General features: G+C 38.9%; 1 protein-coding gene across 7 annotated transcripts in view; it reads left to right on the forward strand.

The window, feature by feature from the left end:
* HIBCH (3-hydroxyisobutyryl-CoA hydrolase) overlaps positions 1 to 22348 on the forward strand; it is a 151910-nt gene that overhangs the window by 53356 nt on the left and 76206 nt on the right. For all 7 annotated transcript variants that reach the window (XR_009739448.1, XM_061432781.1, XM_061432824.1 and 4 more), the window contains one exon: positions 20196 to 20274. Coding sequence is in view for 6 of the 7 variants with exons in the window: in XM_061432781.1 (XP_061288765.1) it covers positions 20196 to 20274 (79 nt within the window). In the remaining variant the exon portion in view is untranslated. The remainder of the gene's footprint in view (positions 1 to 20195; positions 20275 to 22348) is intronic.

Consider the following 22348-nt stretch of genomic DNA (forward strand, 5'->3'; position numbering starts at 1 on the left):
TATTTTAATTGCAGGTTAATTACATTGGAGGTTTTGCCATACATTGACATGAATCAGCCATGGGTGTACATGTGTTCCCCATCCTGAACCTCCCTCCCACCTCCCTCTTCATCTCATCCCTCAGGGTCATCCCAGTGCACCAGCCCTGAGCACCCTGTCTCATGCATTGAACCTGGACTGGCGATTCATTGCACGTATGATAATATACATGTTTCAATGCCATTCTCCCAAATCATCCCACCCTCGCCCTCTCCCACAGAGTCCAAAAGTCTGTTCTTTATATCTGTGTCTCTTTTGCTGTCTCATGTATAGGGTCATTGTTATCATCTTTCTAAATTCCATATATATGCATTAATATACTATATTGGTGTTTTTCTTTCTGACTTACTTCACTCTGTATAATAGGCTCCAGTTTCATCTGCCTCATTGGAACTGATTGAAATGTATTCTTTTTAATGGCTGAGTAATATTCCATTGTGTATATGTACCACAGCTTTCTTATCCATTTGTCTGCTGATGGACATCTGGGTTGCTTCCATGTCCTGGCTATTATAAACAGTGCTGCGATGAACATTGGGGTACACGTGTCTCTTTCAGTTCTGGTTTCCTTGGTGTGTATGCCCAGCAGTGGGATTGCTGGGTTGTATGGCAGTTCTGTTTCCAGGTTTTTAAGGAATGTCCCCTGTTCTCCATAGTGGCTGTACTAGTTTGTATTCCTACCAACAGTGTAGGAGGGTTCCTTTTTCTACACACCCTCTCCAGCATTTATTGTTTGAGAACTTTTTGATAGCAGCCATTCTAACCAGTGTGAGATGGTACCTCATTGTGGTTTTGATTTGCATTTCTCTGATAATAAGTGATGTTGAGCATCTTTTCATGTGTTTGTTAGCCATCTGTATGTCTTCTTTATTAACTATGTTAAAGAAGATTTTTAAAGAAGCTTTTAACTTTGGTACACCTCTCCCCCCATGCCATTTAAATATCTTGATTAAAAAACATTATTGTAATACTCTTTAATACACATTAAAGAGTACATTGTAGTATGATGAGACCAGTGAGACTTTCACAGGCCATGCCACTTTTAAATGAGAAACCATCCAAGAAGCTTTCAAAAGATCAGATATTAAGTCACTAACACAGCCTGGAAAATACCCTAAATTTACATTTTAGCCATTTCAGTTGTTTATGCTTGAGACTTTCATTGTGAAGGTTGTAGTCCACCAACCAAAGAATGTTCTTTTTCATGCAATAAAGATAGAAAGGGCTATGCATAGAAAATCAATCGTGTATTTGCTCCTGCACACCATTCATTAGTGATGTTTTGTTTGAAGACTAACTGAGAGGCCTAGCCATGTTACAAAAAAAGAGTTTAGAGTGACCAACCTTCCTCCAGTGAAATAAAAATCATAATAATTCTTACAACTAGAATGAGGTGTGATTGATAGGTAAGTTGCAACTCAAGTATGTAACTTGATGATATATAAATACATTGTGAAAGGAATATATTACGAAAGGATCCTCTGATTTTATTCATCTTATAACTTTTGTCTTTTTTGGTTGTGTATTTTAAACAATGTCTTCATATTTTCCCCACTGCTGAGTCCTGGCAACCTCAATTCAAGGCTCTGAGTATACTTTATATTCAAGGCTCTGAATCATACTTTTTGTTTTAGTTATTCCACAAAATAAGTGATATTATCCAGTATTTGTCTTTCCCCTCTGGATTATTTCACTTAGCATAACACCCTCCAGGTTCATCTGTATGTATCCTGCAAATGGCAGGATTTCCTTTTTTAAGATTGAATGATATTCTGTATTTTATATATATGTAATTTATACTGTGTGTATATTACATAATTACTGTATATAATATGCTATATATTCATATTATATATGTGTGTGAATATACACACACACACCACATTTTCTTTATCCATTTATCTATGGACAGACACATAGGTTGTTTCATGTCTTGACTATTGTGAATAATGCTGCAGCGAACATGGGAGTACAGATAACTCTTCAAGACAATAACTTCATTTTCTTTAGGTATATACCCAGAAGTGGAATTTCTAGATAATATGGTTCAGTTCAGTTCAGTTGCTCAGTCGGGTCTGACTCTTTGCGACCCCATGAACCGCAGCATGCCAGGCCTCCCTGTCCATCACCAACTCCCGGAGTCCACCCTGCTTTTAATTTCTTGAAGAACCTCCATACTATATTACAAAGGGGCTGTACCATTTTTCATTCCCACCAACAGTACAAGTGTTCCCTTTTCTCCACATTCTTGCTAGTGTTCATCATTTGTCTCTTTAATGATAGACATCCTAACAGATGTGAGGTGAAACCTCATTGTGGTATTATTAACAGATGTTGAATACCTTTTCATGTACCTGTTGGCTATTTTATATACCTTCTTTGGAGTAATGTTCAGGTCTTGTGCCCACTTTTCAATTGGATTGTTTTTTTTTTGCTATTGAGTTGTGTGAATTTTTTGTATACAGTTGCCCCTTTGTATCCACAGGGGATTGTTTCCAAGACAATGCCCCCTCCCCTGTGCTATGGATACTAAAATCTATGGATGCTCACTGATGCATAGGTGGTTCAGTGGTAGAATTCTTGCTTGCCACATGGGGGGGCCTGGGTTTGATTCCCAGCCCATGCAGCTTCAGTGTACCCTTTGGGTTCCCTGATGGCTCAGATGGTAATGAATCTGCCTTCAGTGTAGGAGACCCAGTTTCGATCCCTGGGTTGGGAAGATCCCCTAGAGAAGGGAATGGAAACCCACTTCAGTATGCTTGTCTGGAGAATTCCATGGACAGAGGAGCCTGGTGGGCTACAGTCTGTGGGATCACAGAGGGTCACAACTGAGTGGCTAGTCCCTCACATAAATGGCATAGTATTTGCATATAACCTATGCATATGTTCTTATAAACTTTAAATTATCTCTAGGTTACTTATCGGAGAAGGCAATGGCACCCCACTCCAGTACTCTTGCCTGGAAAATCCCATGGATGGAGAAGCCTGTTAGGCTGCAATCTATGGGGTCGCTAAGAGTCAGACACGACTGAGCGACTTCACTTTCCCTTTTCACTTTCATGCATTGGAGAAAGAAATGGCAACCCACTCCAGTGTTCTTGCCTGGAGAATCCCAGGGACAGGGGAGCCTGGTGGGCTGCTGTCTATGGGGTTGCACAGAGTTGGACACGACTGAAGTGACTTAGCATAGCATAGGTTACTTATACCTAATATGATGTAAATGCTGTGTAAATACAATGTAAATAGTTGCTGTTGTACAGCAAAATTCAAATTTTGGTTTTTGGAAATTTTTGAAAATTTTCCTTCCAGATATTTTCAATTCAGTTGGTTGAATCTGCAGGTTTGGAGAGTTAAGTGTATTCTGGATATTAACCCCTTATCAGTTATATGACATTTCTCCCATTTCAGATGGTAGATGATTTCAGGTCTCCATTCTAGTCTTTAATCCATTTTAAGCTGATTTTTATGTATGGTGTGAGGGATTTAGTTTCATTTTTTCTCATGTGGCTAGTTTCATTTTTTCCCATTCCAGTTTTCATATATTGTGTGGCTTTATTAATATTTATAGGCTCACTTTAGTTTTTTTTTTTTTTTTTGAGTGGGTTTCCATTGATTTTTTATGCCAATACCATAGTGTTTGGATGACTGTAGCTTTGTAATATGATTTGAAGTCAGAAAGTATCATCCTTCCAGCTTTTGTTTTTCTTTCTCAAGATTGCTTTGGCTGTTTGGGGTCTTTTGTGGTTTCATACAATTTTTAAGATTATTCTATTTCTGTGAAAAATGCCAATTTTCAATTCATGAGCACAGAATATCTTTCCATAATATGTGTCTTCTGCAGTTTCCTTCATCAGTGTCTTATAGTTGTGCATATGCAGCTCTTTCACCTCCTTGGTTAAATTTATTCTTAGGTATTTTTTTTTGTTGATGCAGTTGTAAATGGGAGTGTTTTTAGGTTCTTTTTCTGAAAGTTATTTGTGTACAGAAACACAACTGACTTTTGTGTATTGATTTTGTATTCTGAATTTATTTACTAGTTTAAACAGTTTTTTGGTGGCATCTTTAGGATTTTCTATATATAAGATCATGTCATCTTCAGAGATAGTTTTACTTCCTTTCTGCTTTAGATCCTTTTATTTCTTTTTCTTGCTATTCTTTGGAACTCTGCATTCAGATGTTTATATCTTAACTTTTCTCCTTTACTTTTCGCTTCTCTTCTTTTCACAGCTATATGTAAGACCTCCCCAGACAGCCATTTTGCTTTTTTGCATTTCTTTTCCATGGGGATGGTCTTGATCCCTGTCTCCTGTACAATGTCACGAACCTCATTCCATAGTTCATCAGGCACTCTATCTATCAGATCTAGGCCCTTAAATCTATTTCTCACTTCCACTGTATAATTATAAGGGATTTGATTTAGGTCATACCTGAATGGTCTAGTGGTTTTCCCTACTTTCTTCAATTTAAGTCTGAATTTGGCAATAAGGAGTTCATGGTCTGAGCCATAGTCAGCTCCTGGTCTTGTTTTTGCTGACTGTATAGAGCTTCTCCATCTTTGGCTGCAAAGAATAAAATCAATCTGATTTTGATATTGACCATCTGATGATGTCCATGTATAGAGTCTTCTCTTGTGTTGTTGGAAGAGGGTGTTTGTTATGACCAGTGCATTTTCTTGGCAAAACTCTATTAGTCTTTGCCCTGCTTCATTCCATATTCCAAGGCCAAATGTGCCTGTTACTCCAGGTGTTTCTTGACTTCCTACTTTTGCATTCCAGTCCCCTATAATGAAAAGGACATCTTTTTTAGGTGTTAGTTCTAAAAGGTCTTGTAGGTCTTCATAGAACCGTTCAACTTCAGCTTCTTCAGCGTTACTGGTTGGGGCATAGACTTGGATTACTATGGTATTGAATGGTTTGCCTTGGAAATGAAAGAGATCATTCTGTCATTTTTGAGATTGCATCCAAGTACTGCATTTCAGACTCTTGTTGACCATAATGGCTACTCCATTTCTTCTGAGGGATTCCTGCCCGCAGTAGTAGATATAATGGTCATCTGAGTTAAATTCACCCATTCCAGTCCATTTCAGTTTGCTGATTCCTAGAATGTCGACATTCACTCTCACCATCTCTTGTTTGACCACTTCCAATTTGCCTTGATTCATGAACCTGACATTCCAGGTTCCTATGCAATATTGCTCTTTACAGCATCGGACCTTGCTTCTATCACCAGTCACATCCACAGCTGGGTATTCTTTTTGCTTTGGCTCCATCCCTTCATTCTTTCTGGAGTTATTTCTCACTGATCTCCAGTAGCATATTGGGCACCTACTGACCTGGGGAGTTTCTCTTTCAGTATCCTATCATTTTGCCTTTTCATGCTGTTCATGGGGTTCTCAAGGCAAGAATACTGAAGTGGTTTGCCATTCCCTTCTCCAGTGGACCACATTTTGTCAGATCTCTCCACCATGACCCGCCCGTCTTGGGTTGCCCCATGGGCATGGCTTAGTTTCATCTTGACTAATTGCTTGGACTAGACTTTCTATGGTGAATAAAAGTGGTGAGAGTGGGCATCCTTATCTTACTCCTGATCATTAGAGGAAAAGCTCTCAGCTTTTCACTGTTGAGTATGATATTAGCTGTGGGCTTGTCATATCTGGACTTTATTATGTTGAGGTACATTTCATCTACATTTAACTTGTTGAGGGTTTTTATTGTAAAAGAATGTCAAATTTTATCAAATGCTTTTTCTGCAACTATTGAGATGATCATGTGATTTTTATCCTTCATTTTGTTAATGTTGTACATCCCGTTGATTGCATATGTTGAGCCATTCTTGCATCTCGGGAATAAATCCTACTTGATCATTGTATATGGTTCTTTTATTGTTGAATTTGGTTTCCTGATATTTTGTTTTTCACATGTGTGTTCATCAGGAATATTGTTCTGTAATTTTCTTTTCTTATAGTGTTTTCGTCTAATAAGAATGATAGACATTTTTATTGCTAAGCCTGTTTGTGTGGATCAAGGTTACCTGATCTCAGAACATGAATCTGAGACAAGTATGCATTGAACTCTGGTATGATGGAACTAGACTTGAATGTGCAAGGATAAAGGGATCAGTCAGAGGCTAAAGGAAGGTATTGCAGTGCAGTTGCCCTGGGAAGTAAAAAGAACTGTATTGACAGGCAAAGTTGTCTTATAGAGAAAACAATAAAGTATATTAAGAGAGGGAGAATAATCAGACAAAAAAGGATATGGGGAATTCCCTCCTGGTCCAGTGGTTAAGACTAGGTGCATTCACTGCCAGGACCCGTGTTTGATCCCTGCTCAGGGAACTAAGATCCCACAAGCTGCATGGCATGGCCAAAAAAAGAGAAAAAGAGCCTCTTTAAAGAATAAAGATTGGTAACATGGCAGGATCTATAAAAGGAAGAATAGAGAGGAAATTTTCGTTGGATTTCTAAGTGTTTAGAATAAATTATACATTCATTTTCATTTGTGTTCACTAATGAAATTTTTTCAAAGGGGTGGAGATCTTTTTCTTCATAGAGAGGGTTAGGTTCCTACCCTTCCCCCATAGCATTCTATCTACTTATATTTTGTTCTGCTCTTTGAGGAAAGAGTAAAGATTGCTTTTATTTGCAGAATTTCTTATAATAGATTTTTAGGGTTATCTCATTTCTCGGCAAACCTTTTTCATAGGTAAGCATGGGGTTCTGTTTTTCAAGATATGATGGATTACCCTCTAACAAATGTTTCTCCAACATTTAACCCCATGTCACCCATTGTCTGTCTTATTAGATAGGGCCTTTTAGCCTGTCCTTCCCTCTACTGTTTTCATCCTAGCTTTTAGCCCAGAGGTATCTAGTACAGAATTGGGGAGTGCTTCCATTTACTAAGCAGGAACTTGGCTTTACTGCTTGCCCTCTGCTCAATCCCTATCCTCACTTTTAGGTATTGATTTCTGGGAAGTAGGACTTTTAACTTTCCAAGAGTGTGGGTATTCTTGGCAACTTTCATAGACTTGCAGATTCTCAGATCTACAGAGAATTCTTTTCCTTTTTCCTTGGCCGTTTCCTGTGGTCCTACTGGTCAGGATTTTGGTTCATTTCCTTTTTAACTGTGAAAGTGTTAGTCACTTAGTCGTGTCCGACTCTTTGCGACACCATGGACTGTAGCCTGCCAGGATCCTCTGTCCATGGGACTCTCCAGGCAAGAATACTACAGTGAATTGCCATTCCCTTTCTCCAGGGGATCTTCCTGACCCAGGGATCGAACCCTGTTCTCTCACATTGTGGGCAGACTCTTTTCCATCTGAGCCATCAGGGAAGCATACTAGGTTCTTGGTCAAGTGGCATACAAGGTCTTGGTCTGTGCCATTCTCATCCTGCCTCTATTTTACCCCCACTGTGCTGAGTTGGATGATTTGTGGTCTAGAGGGCTTTGTGCCTTATTGATGCTTCAGATTATTTCACAGAGAAGAAAGGGGTAGGGGAGCTCCACTTGCCCATAAAACGAGCTCATTCTCCTGATATATGCACACAAGAGGTTTAAGACTAACTAGAGGTTCATTTTGATTTTAGCCATAATATGAGGTTGCTCTCAGCTGTTTCAACAACTAGCAAAAGTTACTGGATGTACTGGTGAGGCTCTGGGGATAAGATAGTGAGCAGGATAAACCTGTTTTCTTTCCTTATGGAGATTACTGTCTTGTGAGGCGAGTATACGGTGGTCTGGAAATACATGAGTCCCAGCCTTAACTGTGTATGTATGTGCAAGCACTTTAGTAATGGGGATGGTGTAGGGAAAGGATACTGGAGGAAGTTTTATTTAAGCTGAGACTTAAAGAAAAACCAACCAGGAACAAACAAGTTGGGATAGTGGACAAATGTGATATAGTTGTTGCAGGTGCGTTAAAGAGGTTGATGGAGTATAGAAGATACTGTGTGAGAAGACAAGATTAATAGTATATGTGAAGCTGAGAAGATTCATGTTTGGGAAAAGTTAAATGTGCCTAGATTTGAGATTGTGAAGGAGAAAGTGGTTCAGATCTTTGGTTAGAGAGGAAAGCAAGAAGCCAGGTCAGTCCTCTTATATAAGATATATTAAGTTGTTTATCCTGATATCAAGAGGGAAAGCCATTTTTATTTCTTGTGGGAAGAACAGGTGTAGGGGGCATGGGTAGGTTCGGATGTAAAGAGATTATTCAGGAAGCTATTGCAGGGATCCAGGTAAGTGATTGTGGTGATGTTGAGCTAAGGAAGAGATAATGAAGGGGGAGAAAATTAGGTTTAAGGGAGATACTTAGGAGGAGACTTGTGGGATTCAGTGATGTATTAGGTGTGAGAGATAACGGAAAGATAGAGGCAAGGATTAATCCCAGATTTTTAGACTGGGCAGTGGGATGAACAATGGACTATTTAAGATGTGGGAGGAAGTATGGCTATGAAAAGAAGAGAAGTGAAAAGCAAAGGAGAAAAGGAAAGACATAAGCATCTGAATGCAGAGTTCCAAAGAATAGCAAGAAGAGATAAGAAAGCCTTCTTCAGTGATCAATGCATAAAAATAGAGGAAAACAACAGAATGGGAAAGACTAGAGATCTCTTCAAGGAAATTAGAGATACCAAGGGAACATTTCATGTAAAGATGGGCTCGATAAAGGACAGAAATGGTATGGACCTAACAGAAGCAGAAGATATTAGGAGGAGGTGGCAAGAATACACAGAAGAACTGTACAGAAAAGATCTTCATGACCCAGATAATCACGATGGTGTGATCACTGACCTAGAGCCAGACATCCTGGAATGTGAAGTCAAGTGGGCCTTAGAAAGCATCACTACGAACAAAGCTAGTGGAGGTGATGGAATTCCAGTGGAGCTGTTCCAAATCCTGAAAGATGATGCTGTGAAAGTGCTGCACTCAATATGCCAGCAAATTTAGAAAACTCAGCAGTGGCCACAGGACTGGAAAAGGTCAGTTTTCATTCCAATCCCAAAGAAAGGCAATGCCAAAGAATGCTCAAACTACCGCACGATTGCACTCATCTCACATGCTAGTAAAGTAATGCTCAAAATTCTCCAAGCCAGGCTTCAGCAATATGTGAACTGTGAACTTCCTGATGTTCAAGCTGGTTTTAGAAAAGGCAGAGGAACCAGAGATCAAATTGCCAACATCTGCTGGATCATGGAAAAAGCAAGAGAGTTCCAGAAAAATATCTATTTCTGCTTTATTGACTATGCCAAAACCTTTGACTGTGTGGATCACAAGAAACTGTGGAAAATTCTGAAAGAGATGGGAATACCAGACCACCTTATCTGCCTCTTGAGAAACCTGTATGCAGGTCAGGAAGCAACAGTTAGAACTGGACATGGAACGACAGACTGGTTGCAATTAGGAAAAGGAGTTCGTCAAGGCTGTATATTGTCACCCTGCTTATTTAACTTATATGCAGAAGTACATCATGAGAAATGGTGGACTGGAAGAAACACAAGCTGGAATCAAGATTGCCAGGAGAAATATCAATAACCTCAGATATACAGATGACACCACCCTTATGGCAGAAAGTGCAGAGGAACTAAAAAGCCTCTTGATGAAAGTGAAAGTGGAGAGTGAAAAAGTTGGCTTAAAGCTCAACATTCAGAAAACGAAGATCATGGCATCCGGTCCCATCATTCATGGGAAATAGATGGGGAAACAGTGTCAGACTTTATTTTTGGGGCTCCAAAATCACTGCAGATGGTGACTGCAGCCATGAAATTAAAAGACGCTTACTCCTTGGAAGGAAAGTTATGACCAACCTAGACAGCATATTGAAAAGCAGAGACATTACTTTGCCAACAAGGGTTCGTCTAGTCAACGCTATGGTTTTTCCAGTGGTCATGTATGGATGTGAGAGTTGGACTGTGAAGAAGGCTGAGCACTGAAGAATTGATGCATTTGAACTGTGGTGTTGGAGAAGACTCTTGAGAGTCCCTTGGACTGCAAGGAGATCCAACCAGTCCATTCTGAAGGAGATCAGCCCTGGGTGTTCTTTGGAAGGAATGATGCTAAAGCTGAAACTCCAGTACTTCGGCCACCTCATGAGAAGAGTTTACTCATTGGAAAAGACTCTGATGCTGGGAGGGATTGGGGGCAGGAGGAGAAGGGGACGACAGAGGATGAGATGGCTGGATGGCATCACTGACTGGATGGACGTGAGTCTGGGTGAACTCCGGGAGTTGGTGATGGATAGGGAGGCCTGGTGTGCTGCAATTCATGAGGTTGCAAAGAGTTGGACACGACTGAGTGACTGATCTGATCTGATGGCAGGGGAGTGGATTGGAGAGAGAGTAAAGGGAGATGAATTTAATTTGGACCTTGTTAGGTGTGAAATGCCTGTGGGCTTATCCATGTTGGAGTATGTTGTCTGAACAGCAGTGTTTCCTCAGTTCTGTAGGTCTGGAGCTCAGGGTGAAATGCCTGTGGGCTTATCCGTGTGGGAGTATGTTGTCTGAACAGCAGTGTTTCCTCAGTTCTGCAGGTCTGGAGCTCAGGGTGCTGCCTAGGTAGGAAGTGTAACTTGAGGATTCAGGCACAGTATGCTTCATGATGTATGCTTCTGCAATGTGAATTAAGTCATAAGTGATTGGTAATGGGAAAATGATATTCAGTTCAGTTCAGTTGCTCAGTCGTGTCCGACTCTCTGCGACCCCACGAATCGCAGCATGCCAGGCCTCCCTGTCCAATCACCAACTCCTGGAGTTTACTCAAACTCATGTCCATTGAGTCGGTGATGCCATCCAGCCATCTCATCCTCTGTCGTCCCCTTCTCCTCCTGCTCCCAAACCCTCCCAGCATCAGGGTCTTTTCCAATGAGTTAACTCTTCACATTAGGTGGCCAAAGTATTGGAGTTTCAGCTTCAACATCAGTCCTTCCAATGAACACCCAGGACTGATCTCCTTTAGGATGGACTGGTTGGATCTCCTTCAGTCCAAGGGACTCTCAAGAGTCTTCTCCAACACCACAGTTCAAAAGCATCAATTCTTTGGCCCTCAGCTTTCTTCACAGTCCATTCTCACATCCATACATGACCACTGGAAAAACCATAGCCTTGACTAGATGGACCTTTATTGGGAAAGCAATGTCTCTGCTTTTTAATATGCCATCTAGGTTGGTCATAACTTTCCTCCCAAGGAAAGTTCATGGCTTTTAAGTTCATGGCTGCAGTCACCATCTGCAGTGATTTTGGAGCCCCAAAAAATAAAGTGAGCCACTGTTTCCACTGTTTCCCCATCTATTTCCCATAGGATAATGCAAAAATTAGATTGGTTCAAGTGCAATTTTCTTTTTTTTTTCCTAGGCAAGGAGAGATAGGATATGGCAGTAGATATATGATCCTCTAGTGGAGCTTCCCTGGTGGTTTAGATGGTAAAGAACCTGTCTGCAATGCGGGAGACCCGGGTTTGATCCCTGGGGCAGGGAAGATCCCCTGGAGAAGGAAGTGGCAACCCATTGCAATAGTCTTGCCTGGAGAATTCCACAGACAGAGGAGCCTGGTGGGCTACAGTCCATAGGGTCTCAAAGAGTCGGACATGACTTAGCAACCAACACTTCATTTCAGACAGGAAAAGAGCACTTAAGTAGCTCAGTCGTTACACTGTGAATATAAGTTTTCTTGTCTGTATTTTAAGAAAATTAAAAAAAAAAACCCACAGAAACAAATGCCTGTAGCTGGGGGCGGGGGGGACCTCCTCCATTAGACGAACTCCCAACTTCTGGCACTTGGTGTTTAATGGCAGTCCCACTGGCTCATAGCTACGCTTCAACCAGTGTCACAGTATCTTCTGGGCCCGCTCTGATTAAAGTATTGTCATTCTTTCTACTTAATTTTTGTGCATTTTAAATTTTGCTGTGGCATTCTTTATTCATATTGAGCTGGCAGTCCTAATCAAGTCCCTGGGACCATTTAGACTTTCTATTAGCACTCAGATTACAAAGCTGCATAGGTTTTGGGCAGACTGCTGAAACTACTTTTCTTATAAGATCTGTCCAGTTTTGTAGAGCCTGAGGATTTTTTCAGGAACTTATAGCAGAGATACTTGTATTGAAAATTTGTCAGTAGAAAAGATTGTGCAAGGAAATGTGACGAAATAGAGTGAGAGCCAAAATAAGTCCAGAATGGAATACAAAAGTTTATTGGCCAGAGGCAAAACAAGGAGCCTATAAAAGACATTGAAAAAAGGGAGCCCAGAAGATTGGGGCAAACCAGAAGGATGGACTTGTCCTGGAAACCTTCATGTTGGTTTCTGTACCCCCAGAAACCTTTGATAATGTGCTTTGTGGTAGAGAACCATATTCCAGGTTCATTTGGTAAATTTCATTCACCAGACTTAGAAATCAGCTGTTTTTCCGAGGATGGATAGCCATAATATTCTTCGTTGGTGTTTAGTCACCAAGTCACGTCCAGCTCTTTTGCAACCCCATGGACTGCAGCCTGCCAGGCTCCTGTGCCCTGGGATTTCCCAGGCACAAATACTGGAGTGGGTTGCCATGTCCTTCTCCAGGAAGATACCCTGCATTACAGGCAGATTCTTTACCACTGAGCCACCACGCTGGCCCCAGTAATAGCCTGGCACTCGTTAAGTTTGTAACTGTTTTCTAGGCTTTTTTGAAGAGAACTTAGAATGTGTTTTGTTTTTAAGAGAAAACAGATCCTAAATTGAATACTTCCTATGCAAATTTAGATTCTTATTCCTTTGATATTTGTATCTTTCTTCCCATATATGTTGAATATCTTGTTTTTTAAAAAAGTAACATTTATATGGCTGTGCACCTGAAACTGTCACAACATGGTTAGCCAGCTATACTCCCAATATAAAATAAAAAGTAAAAATAACATTGTGACAAATTTGCTTTGTCCTAATGTGTGTAATAGTTTCAGAATAACAATAGCAACATTATTATGAAGAATAGTCACTTGAGATAATTGCTATCTTTGCCCTATACCAATTTATTTTAGTAACTTAGCTTTTTCATATTTTCCCAGAGTATTTGATTCTCATGAAACAATTATTTATTTATGACTGTTATTTGGTAAACTCTGAACTCAAAAGATCAGAGAGGTGAAAGTCGCTCAGTCATGTCCAACTCTTTGCGACCCCATGGATTATATAGTCCATGGAATTCTCCAGGCCAGAATACTGGAGTTACTTTTCCCTTCTTCTCCAAGGGATCTTCCCAACCTAGGGATCGAATGCAGGTCTCCCGCATTGTGGGTGGATTCTTTACCAGCTGAGCCACAAGGGAAGCCCAAGAATACCGGAGTGAGTAGCCTTATCCCTTCTCTAGGGGATCTTCCCAACCCAGGAATTGAACCCAGGTCTCATGCATTACATGCAGATTGTTTACCGACTGAGCTATCAGGGAAGCCCTGTATCAGGCATATCAGAGAGTAGCTTTCAGGATGCTAATTAATATGGATATTAGTTAATGTTTTATGGAGTTAATAGAAATCTTTGGTAAATCTGAGGTCTATTAAGAGTTCCTCTATTATAATAACCCTTCTTGTTTGAATATATGATATAAGGCAGTGGTTTCTTAGAGCCTCTCTTTTTAAGCATCTATTAAATATATAGGGGCTTCTCTGGTGGCTCAGACAATGAAGAATCTCCCTGGAATGCAGGAGACCTGAGTTTGACCCCTGGGTGGAAAAGATCCTCTGGAGGAGGAAATGGCAACCCACTCCAGTATTCTTGCCTGGAGAATCCCATGGACAGAGGAGCCTTGCAGGCTACAGTCCATGCAGTCACAAATACAGATGTTTAAATATAATATGTGATAATGTTATATTGGGAGAATGTGATTATTGAGGTAAAAACCTTGAGTATGAATTTAGGAGGTGTGTGTAAGAGTTATTTCTAATTTATGTTTTAAAGTATGATGTACCAAAATTCATATTTTACTCACTGGCTTTTTTATTGTGACATAATTGATGTATAATTAGTTTTAGGTGTACAACATAATAGTTTGATGTATGTATATGTTGTAAAACAATGTTAATACTCATCACTGCACATACTTGAAAAAAATGTTTTTTTCTTATGATGAAGACTTTTAAGATTTATTCTCTTAGCAACTTTCACATCTCTGTTTTTCGTTTAAAGCAGAACTGTACCTTCAAGGATGTTAGACTGTTAATTCATAAATAAGTTAAATATTTCTACCTCAATTATTTGTTTCTATTGAATATGTTTTGTCTAAACATAGCATGAACTATGTGCATCCAAAGCAGAATAAAAAAATGTGTCTGGTGCTAATCTCTGTAGTCTATCAGTATACATTAATGTTACATCGTCATTATGTTAATACCACTAATATGCAGTATTAGCCTGTTAATGTGAGAAGTGTCACACATTAATATTAATGTGAGAAGTGACACACAATAAAATGTCATTGTTTTTACCGTGTAGGCTGCTAATTTAAAGCATGTGGACCTGAGATGCATTATGAAACTTATGATACTTATAATATTACATACCATAGTGAGATTATGTGTGATGAAAAATCTATTTGAATTTCTAACAAAAATATCTAATTTCAAAACACCATTTATAATCATGAATGATGGTGATAGAAGACTTCCTCACATACTCTCTGATACTGTGATGCACTGTTTGTTCTGGACAGGCGCTTACTCATTCTCTGTGATTATAATTTAAATTCATGAGTCTGTGTGTGAGCATTAGTCACATCACCCCATTGTCTGCCTTTCTGACTTTGTTGTTTTCTTTATTGTGGTTGTTGGTGCTGGTTACTCTGGAACATTTATTTTTATTCTCATTTTGGTTAAAAGGACTGTTTTATTGTGATTATTATTATATTTATTATATATATATATATTTATATATATTATATATAATATTTATATTTATTATTTATATAAATAAGTAAAATTTATTTATTATTTATATTTACTGTTATTATTATTTATTTCTGTAAGTTTATTGTGTAAACTTACAGAAAAGTTGCAAAAGTAGTACAGAGAACTCTGATGTATCTTTCATCCACATTTCTTGTTATTTCCACATTTGCTTTATTTTCTCTTCTCTCCGAAATGTGTCTAGTTTCTGAACCATTTGGGAGAATGTTGGAGACATGATAATCCTCTGTTTCTAAATTATTCATTATGTATTGCCTTGGAATGAGGACACCAAAATCAGGAAATTTAATACCGAAATATCTGGAACATTTCTTTTTCAGCTACCAAACTAAATTGTTCTACGTGTGGTTTGTTTGTTTTGTGTTGGGAGATTAATCTTGTCTTTAGTGGAAATCATGGAACAATTGACTATATTAAATTAACTTTAAATACCTGTATAATTTTCAGTTTTTAAAAATTAATGTTGCTTTTTTGTCTAGAATAACAATATTGAAATACTGAAGTGATGCTTATTTCTAAAGCATCAGATAAACAGATTTGCATTTTGAAGGCTTTAATTTGGGGCTTCCGTGGTGGCTCAGTTGGTAAAGAATCCACCTGCCAATGTGAGAGATGCATGTTTGATCCCTGGATTGAGAAGATACCCTGGAGAAGGAAATGGCAATCCAGTATTCCTGCACAGAAAATCAAAGGACACAGGAGCCTGGCGGGCTATAGTCCATGGGGTTGCAAAAGAGTTGATTGCAAAAGAGTTGGACACAACTTAGTGATTAAACAACAACAAAATTTTGCTTTTTAAAGTAATTATAATGAGATCTTCTTTAAAAGCCCTAAAGCTATACCAGCCTTTCCTGTCATTAAACAGTCTGGAAACTCACCTGGCTACGTCTCTTAATTTAAAAAAAGTTTTAGATTGCCTAAGTTTTGCCTTTAAGAATGTGAAACTTAAAGTAGGTTACAAGTTTGCCTACATTCATATATTCAGTTATTCATGCTTATCCACATTCGTATTCTCTATATGAGATTATAAATATGGATCAGACTCATTTTATCTGCACATGCTCATACAGTATTTCAGTTAAAATTATTTAATAATAATCCAACTAAAAAGCAATGTCAGAATGCTTGCAATATCATAATTATAAGACCCAGAAAGATTAAATGTAAAATAATAGAAAAAGATACCATACCAATACAGAATAAAGCTAATGGTTATTTTTATATCAAATAAGGGATGTGCTTGCATGTGTGCTAAGTCGCTTCTGTTGTGTCTGACTATTTGCCACCCCATGGACTGTAGCCTGCCAGGCTCCCCAGTTCATGGAATTCTCCAGGCAAGAATACTGGAGTGGGTTGCCATGCCCTCCTCCAGGGGATCTTCCTCACCCAGGGATCGAACCCACGTCTCTTTTGTGTCCTTTATTGGCAAATGGGTTCTTTACCACTAGTGCCACCTGGGAAGCCCCAAATAAGGTACATTTTATGGCAAAAACTTGTACTTGGTTTAGAAGGACATTTCACAGTTATAAAAATAGGTATAACAAATCTAAATTTGTATGTCCTGTGAATCTTTCTATTGTGTATTTTTTCTATTAGGCTTTAGTCATGTGGTCTTATGTTGGATTATTTCTAATCAAGTGCTGGTTATTTATGATTGACTTATTTCTACTTCAGTATTATTTGAGCCCTAAGATATAATCTCCTGACCTTTGTATCTAGTAGTATTTAGGCTAAGGGCTCTAGCATCCCAGATCATCTCAATTCAGTCAGGAATGAGAGGCTTTGAAGCTGATCTTCACTTCATGTGAAGGATTATTTGAATCCAGGCCACTGTAACTCATAATGTGTAACATTTGGGGGCTCAATTCAGCAAGCCCTAAATTTCAGTTCTTGTTCTCTCAGCAGGTAGGACTTAGTTCAGTTCATTGAAAATTGTTCAGCCTTTCTCCTTAAGATCAGTGAGATCACATTCTGAAAGTAATCTTATTGATTATAATCAACTATAGAAAGATATTTTATAAATATTGTGTAAAACTGTTTCTAGCAATGAAGCAGAACAGAATTACTTAATGAGTTTTGTAACATATGACTCTGAGAAACAGTGGGAACAAGCCTCTGCCTCTTAAGATAACTCTAGTGGTGTGATATTTTCAAACATTTAAAAATGTGTGGTCTTTCAAAAAATTGGAAAGTCCTTAAGGGAGAAATAGACAAAATCACAATCCTAGGAGAAGTTTTGAATATACTAATTTCAATAACAGATGAAACAGACATAAACAGTATATATATATGTGTATACGATCATTTTACATGCAAGCACATGATTTGAACATTGTTCAGTGAACTTGATCCAGTTAATATGTATTCAATAACTTTCATGTTCATTTCATGTGTGCATGGAGCATTTACCAAAATTGGCCCTAGAATTAGTCTCAGTATATTTCAAAGGCTTAATCTGACAGGCTGTTCTCTGGCCCCAAAGGAATTAAGCTAGTTTTCAATAACAAGTGAAAGTATTAGTCTCTCAGTTACGTAAGACTCTTTGCAACCCCTTAGACTATAGCTCACCAGGCTCCTCTGTCCATAGAATTCTGCAGGCAAGAACAAGCCCTAAGTGGGCCTTAGGAAGCATTGCTATGAACAAAGCTAGTGGAGGTGGTGGAATTCCAGCTGAGCTATTTCAGATCCTAAAAAATGATGCTGTGAAAGTGCACTCAATATGCCAGCAAATTTGGAAAACTCAGCAGTGGCCACAGGACTGGAAAAGGTCAGTTTTCATTCCAATCCCAAAGAAAGGCAATGCCAAAGAATGTTCAAACTACCACACAATTGGACTCATCTCACATACTCGTAAAGTAATGCTCAAAATTCTCCAATCTAGGTTTCAATAATACATGAACAGAGAACTTCCAGATGTTCAAGCTGGATTTAGAAAAGGCAGAGGAACCAGAGATCAAATTGTCAACGTCTGTGGGATCATCGGAAAAGCAGGAGAATTCCAGAAAAACATCTCCTTTGCTTTATTGACTATGCCAAAGCCTTTGACTGTGTGGATCACAACAAACTGTGGAAAATTCTTAAAGAGATTGGAATACTGGAGCACCTTACCTGCCTCCTAAGGAATCTGTATGCAGGTCAAAAAGCAACAGTTAGAACCAGACGTGAAACAACGAACTGGTTCAAAATTGGGGAAAGAGAATGTCAAGGCTGTATACTGTCACCCTGATTATTTAACTTATATGCAGAGTACATCATACGAAATGCTGGGCTGAATGACTCACAAGCTGGAGTCAGGATTGTGGGGAGAAATATGAATAACCTCAGGTATGCAGATGATATCACCTTCATGGCAGAAAGTTAAGAGGAACTAAAGAGCCCCTTTATGAGGGTGAAAGAGGAGAGTGAAAAACCTGGCTTAAAACTCAGTATTCAGAAAACTAAGGTCATGGCATCTAGTTCCATCACTTCATGGCAAATAGATGGGGAAAGAATGGAAATAGTGACAGACTTTATTTTCTTGGGCTCCAGAATCACTGCAGATGGTGACTACAGCCATGAAATTAAAAGATGCTTGCTCCTTGGAAGAAAAGCTATGACAAACCTAGACAGCATATTGAAAAGCAGAGAGTTCACTTTGTCGACAAAGGTCTGTATAGTCAAAGCTGTGTTTTTTCCAGTAGTCATGTATGGATGTGAGAGTTGGACCATAAAGAAAGCTGAGCGCTGAAGAATTGATGCTTTCAAACTGTGGTGCTGGAGAAGACTCTTGAAAATCCCTTGGACAGCAAGGAGATCAAACCAGTAAATCCTAAAGGAAATCAGTCCTGAATATTCATTGGGAGGACTGATGCTGAAGCTGAAGCTCCAACACTTTGGTCACCTGATGCAAAGAGCCGACTCATTGGAAAAGACCCTGGTGCTGGGAAAGATTGAGGGCAGAGGAGAACGGGATGACAGAAGATGAGATGGTTGGATGGCATCATCAGCTTAATGAACATGAGTCTGAACAAATCCTGTGAGATAGTGAAGGACAGGGAAGCCTGACGTGCTGCAGTCCATGGGGTTGCAAAGAGTTGGACACGACTGAGTGACCGAATGACAACGAAAACATTGTAATAAACAAAATTGCAGAGTAGAATGTGAGGCAAGCGTTCTTACAATAATACAAAAAATTATTAATAAAACTCATGCATGTGTGCGTGCCAATTCGTTTCACTCATGTCCCACTCTTTGTGACCCCATGAACCGTAGCCTGCCAGGCTCCACTCTCCATGGAGTTCTCCAGGCCAGAATACTGGAGTGGGTAGCTGTTCCCTTCCTTCGGGGCATTTCCCAACCTGGGGATCGAACCCAGGTCTCCCACACTGCAGGCAGATACTTTACCATCTGAGCCACCAGGGAAGCCAAAGATAGAATTCACTGGTTCAGAAGGATTAAGAATAAGTAGATGTTTTGAGTATTGTGAAAAGAACATAACATAGGAGATGTATGTCACAATGTGAGCATTGATACAAACTTGAATTCTTTGTAATCACATGTGTACCTCTTATTTTATTCAAATATGTCTGTTTATTCCAGAGATGTCTCTTAAGTTTGTCCTTTTCAGTGTGTTTATCAAATCAGAAAAGAATTTCAGCCAAATCTTTTTATTTTGTAAAACTTTTGCATACTAATCAGTTTTAAGAGTTAAACAGTTCCTAAGTGGTATGTCTGAGAAGAATGTTGCTAATTTTATTTGATGGAATAATGTGAATAAATAAAATGTGTGAATATTCTATTTAAGGCCACTGAAATTTGCTAGAAGAGCTTGGTTATGCTTTTTTGGTGATTCGTCCCACTGAGAACAGCCAGTGGTTCTGCGAATAGTCAGTACTCTGTAATGCTGAGTCTGGTTTGAAATGAGAAGGAATTGGGGCAGAGGATATGAAGTAGAACACAGGACACTGATGAAAGGTGGCTTGCTGCTAAAACAAATCTGTTCCATATATCAGGGATACCCATGTATCTTTTTGCTTAGTAAGTTCTGAAATTGTGCGGTTTAGGTTTTCCCTCTCATCTGTCTCCTGAAATTTCCTTTAAAGATATGCTTTATGAGGTGTTATAGATAATGCATATTATGTATGTCTTTATATATAATATATATGGATAATTTACTTGGCTTTTAATGTTTATAAATGTGAAAGTTTAATTTTTTTTTACCCCCACATTATTTTTAAGTGATTTTTTGCCTTTTTCCTAGGGAGTCGGTGTCTCAGTTCATGGGCAATTCCGAGTGGCTACTGAAAAGTCTGTTTTTGCGATGCCAGAAACAGCAATAGGTAAACTAAAACAAAAACCACCACAATAATTACTTTTAGAATGATCAGATTTTGATACTTTTCAAATTACATTGTTATTGAAAGAATCGATGGAATTTTGTGTGAGCTACAGCAAAGAAAGAACTTTTAAAACAAAATTATTATAGGAAGATACCTGAGAGTTTATATTAGCTCACAGGTTTATCTGAAAACAGAAAAGCAAGCATATTTAACTGGAAACACTAGCACATTGTAGTTGATTTATTTATTCTTATTGAAGTGTACTTGATTTACAATGCTGTGCTAAGTTCTGCTGTACATATATTTAATTTTAGATAAAAAATTATTAGAGGAAATATTCTTGCATTCAGATCTAGTCTTAATTTGAAATTAACTTTTTATGTGGTGTGAGGTGTGGGTCAAAGGTATAGATCAAAGTTTAGGTCAAAGGTATAGATCAAAGTTTATATTTGCTTATGGAGATTAAATCATTCCCACATTATTTTTTGGAAAAAGCTGCTGTTTCTCCGCTGATTGCCGTTATGCCTTTGTAAGTGCCAATCATGGTGCTAATGCCCTGCTGTTTTGATTACTGTTGCTTTACAGTAAGTCCTGATCAAGTAATGATAATCCTGTAATTTTGTTCTGTTTTTTCCCCTCCCAAATTGTTTTGGCTATACAGATCATTTGTATTTCTGTATGAATTTTAGAGTTGTCAGGCAAGTGTATTCTCCTTGGTTCTGTCTCATCACAACAAAGATTTGGAGTGATGGACATTAAAGCCCTCGGCATGTCACAGCTCTTGGGTCTTGAACAGACTGTGTTATTGCTCTTGGACAGATCAGTGTTATAGCTCCGTGTTACAGCTCTATTTTATTTAGAAAATAGCAGGAAAATCCATCCTCGAGGCGTGAGGGCATGCCGACCGGAAGACACGAAGAGAAAAGAGTTGGGGAATGCGTCAGTGCTCGGGGGAGAGAGAGAGAGAGAGACCTAACCCTTTGGCTCCTCCTTTTATATGTTTTTTCCTCCCCCTGGGCCTACCCTATGTAAATTGGGCTAGCCAGGAGTGCTGTTTGTTCTACCTGAGGCCCTCACTCTGGTCCTCGGACCTTCCTTTGACCTTCCTTTGTTCTATTTTCGTGGGCTTTTCCCTTCCTTGTCTTTTAGCCACCTCCATTTTGGACTCCTGTTTCCTATTCTAACTACCTAACAGAATGATTTTGTAAGTTTGAACAAGAAAACCTATTAGAATTTTTATTTGGCTTGTCTGCTGCTGCTGCTGCTAAGTTGCTTCAGTTGTGTCCGACCCTGTGTGACCCCATAGACGGCAGCCCACCAGGCTCCCCCGTCCCTGGGATTCTCCAGGCAAGAACACTGGAGTGGGTCGCCATTTCCTTCTCCAATGCATGAAAGTGAAAAGTGAAAGGGAAGTCGCTCAGTCATGTCTGACTCTTAGCGACCCCATGGACTGCAGCCCACCAGGCTCCTCCATCCATTGGCTTGTCTAGGATCTATCAATTTAGGGAGAATTGACATCTTAACAATATTGAGTCTTTAAACTTGTGAGCAAGGTATATCTTTCCATTTATTTAGATCTTCTTTAATTTCTTGAAGCCAAATTTTGTAGTTTTTAATTTTGTATACATCCTTTGTCAGATTTTTTCCTTAAGAATTTAATATTGTTCAATGATATTATAAATGATATTTAAAAAATCTAGTTGTGATTGTTAGTTATCAATATGTAGAAAATGACTTTTGTAGTTTGTATCCTGGGAGAAGGAAAAGGCAGCCCACTCCAGTATTCTTGTCTAGAGTATCTCCATGGACAGAGGCGCCTGGAAGGCTCCAGTCCATGAGGCCGCAAGAGTCAGATACGACTTAGTGACTACACCACCACTACCACTTCATATCCTGCAGTGATAGATTCACTTATTAGTTCTAGTAGATGTTTTGTAGATTGAATTGGATTTTCTAAATATAGTTATGTTCTTTACAAGTAAAGTATGTTTTACTTTTTTTCTTTCCCATCTGGATACTTTTTATTTTTTCTTGTCTAATTCTGCTGGGTAGAACCTCTAATACAGTGTTGAAC

Source organism: Bos javanicus, chromosome 2 (assembly GCF_032452875.1).
Source record: "Bos javanicus breed banteng chromosome 2, ARS-OSU_banteng_1.0, whole genome shotgun sequence".
In the NCBI taxonomy this organism is placed as follows: Eukaryota; Metazoa; Chordata; class Mammalia; order Artiodactyla; family Bovidae; genus Bos; species Bos javanicus.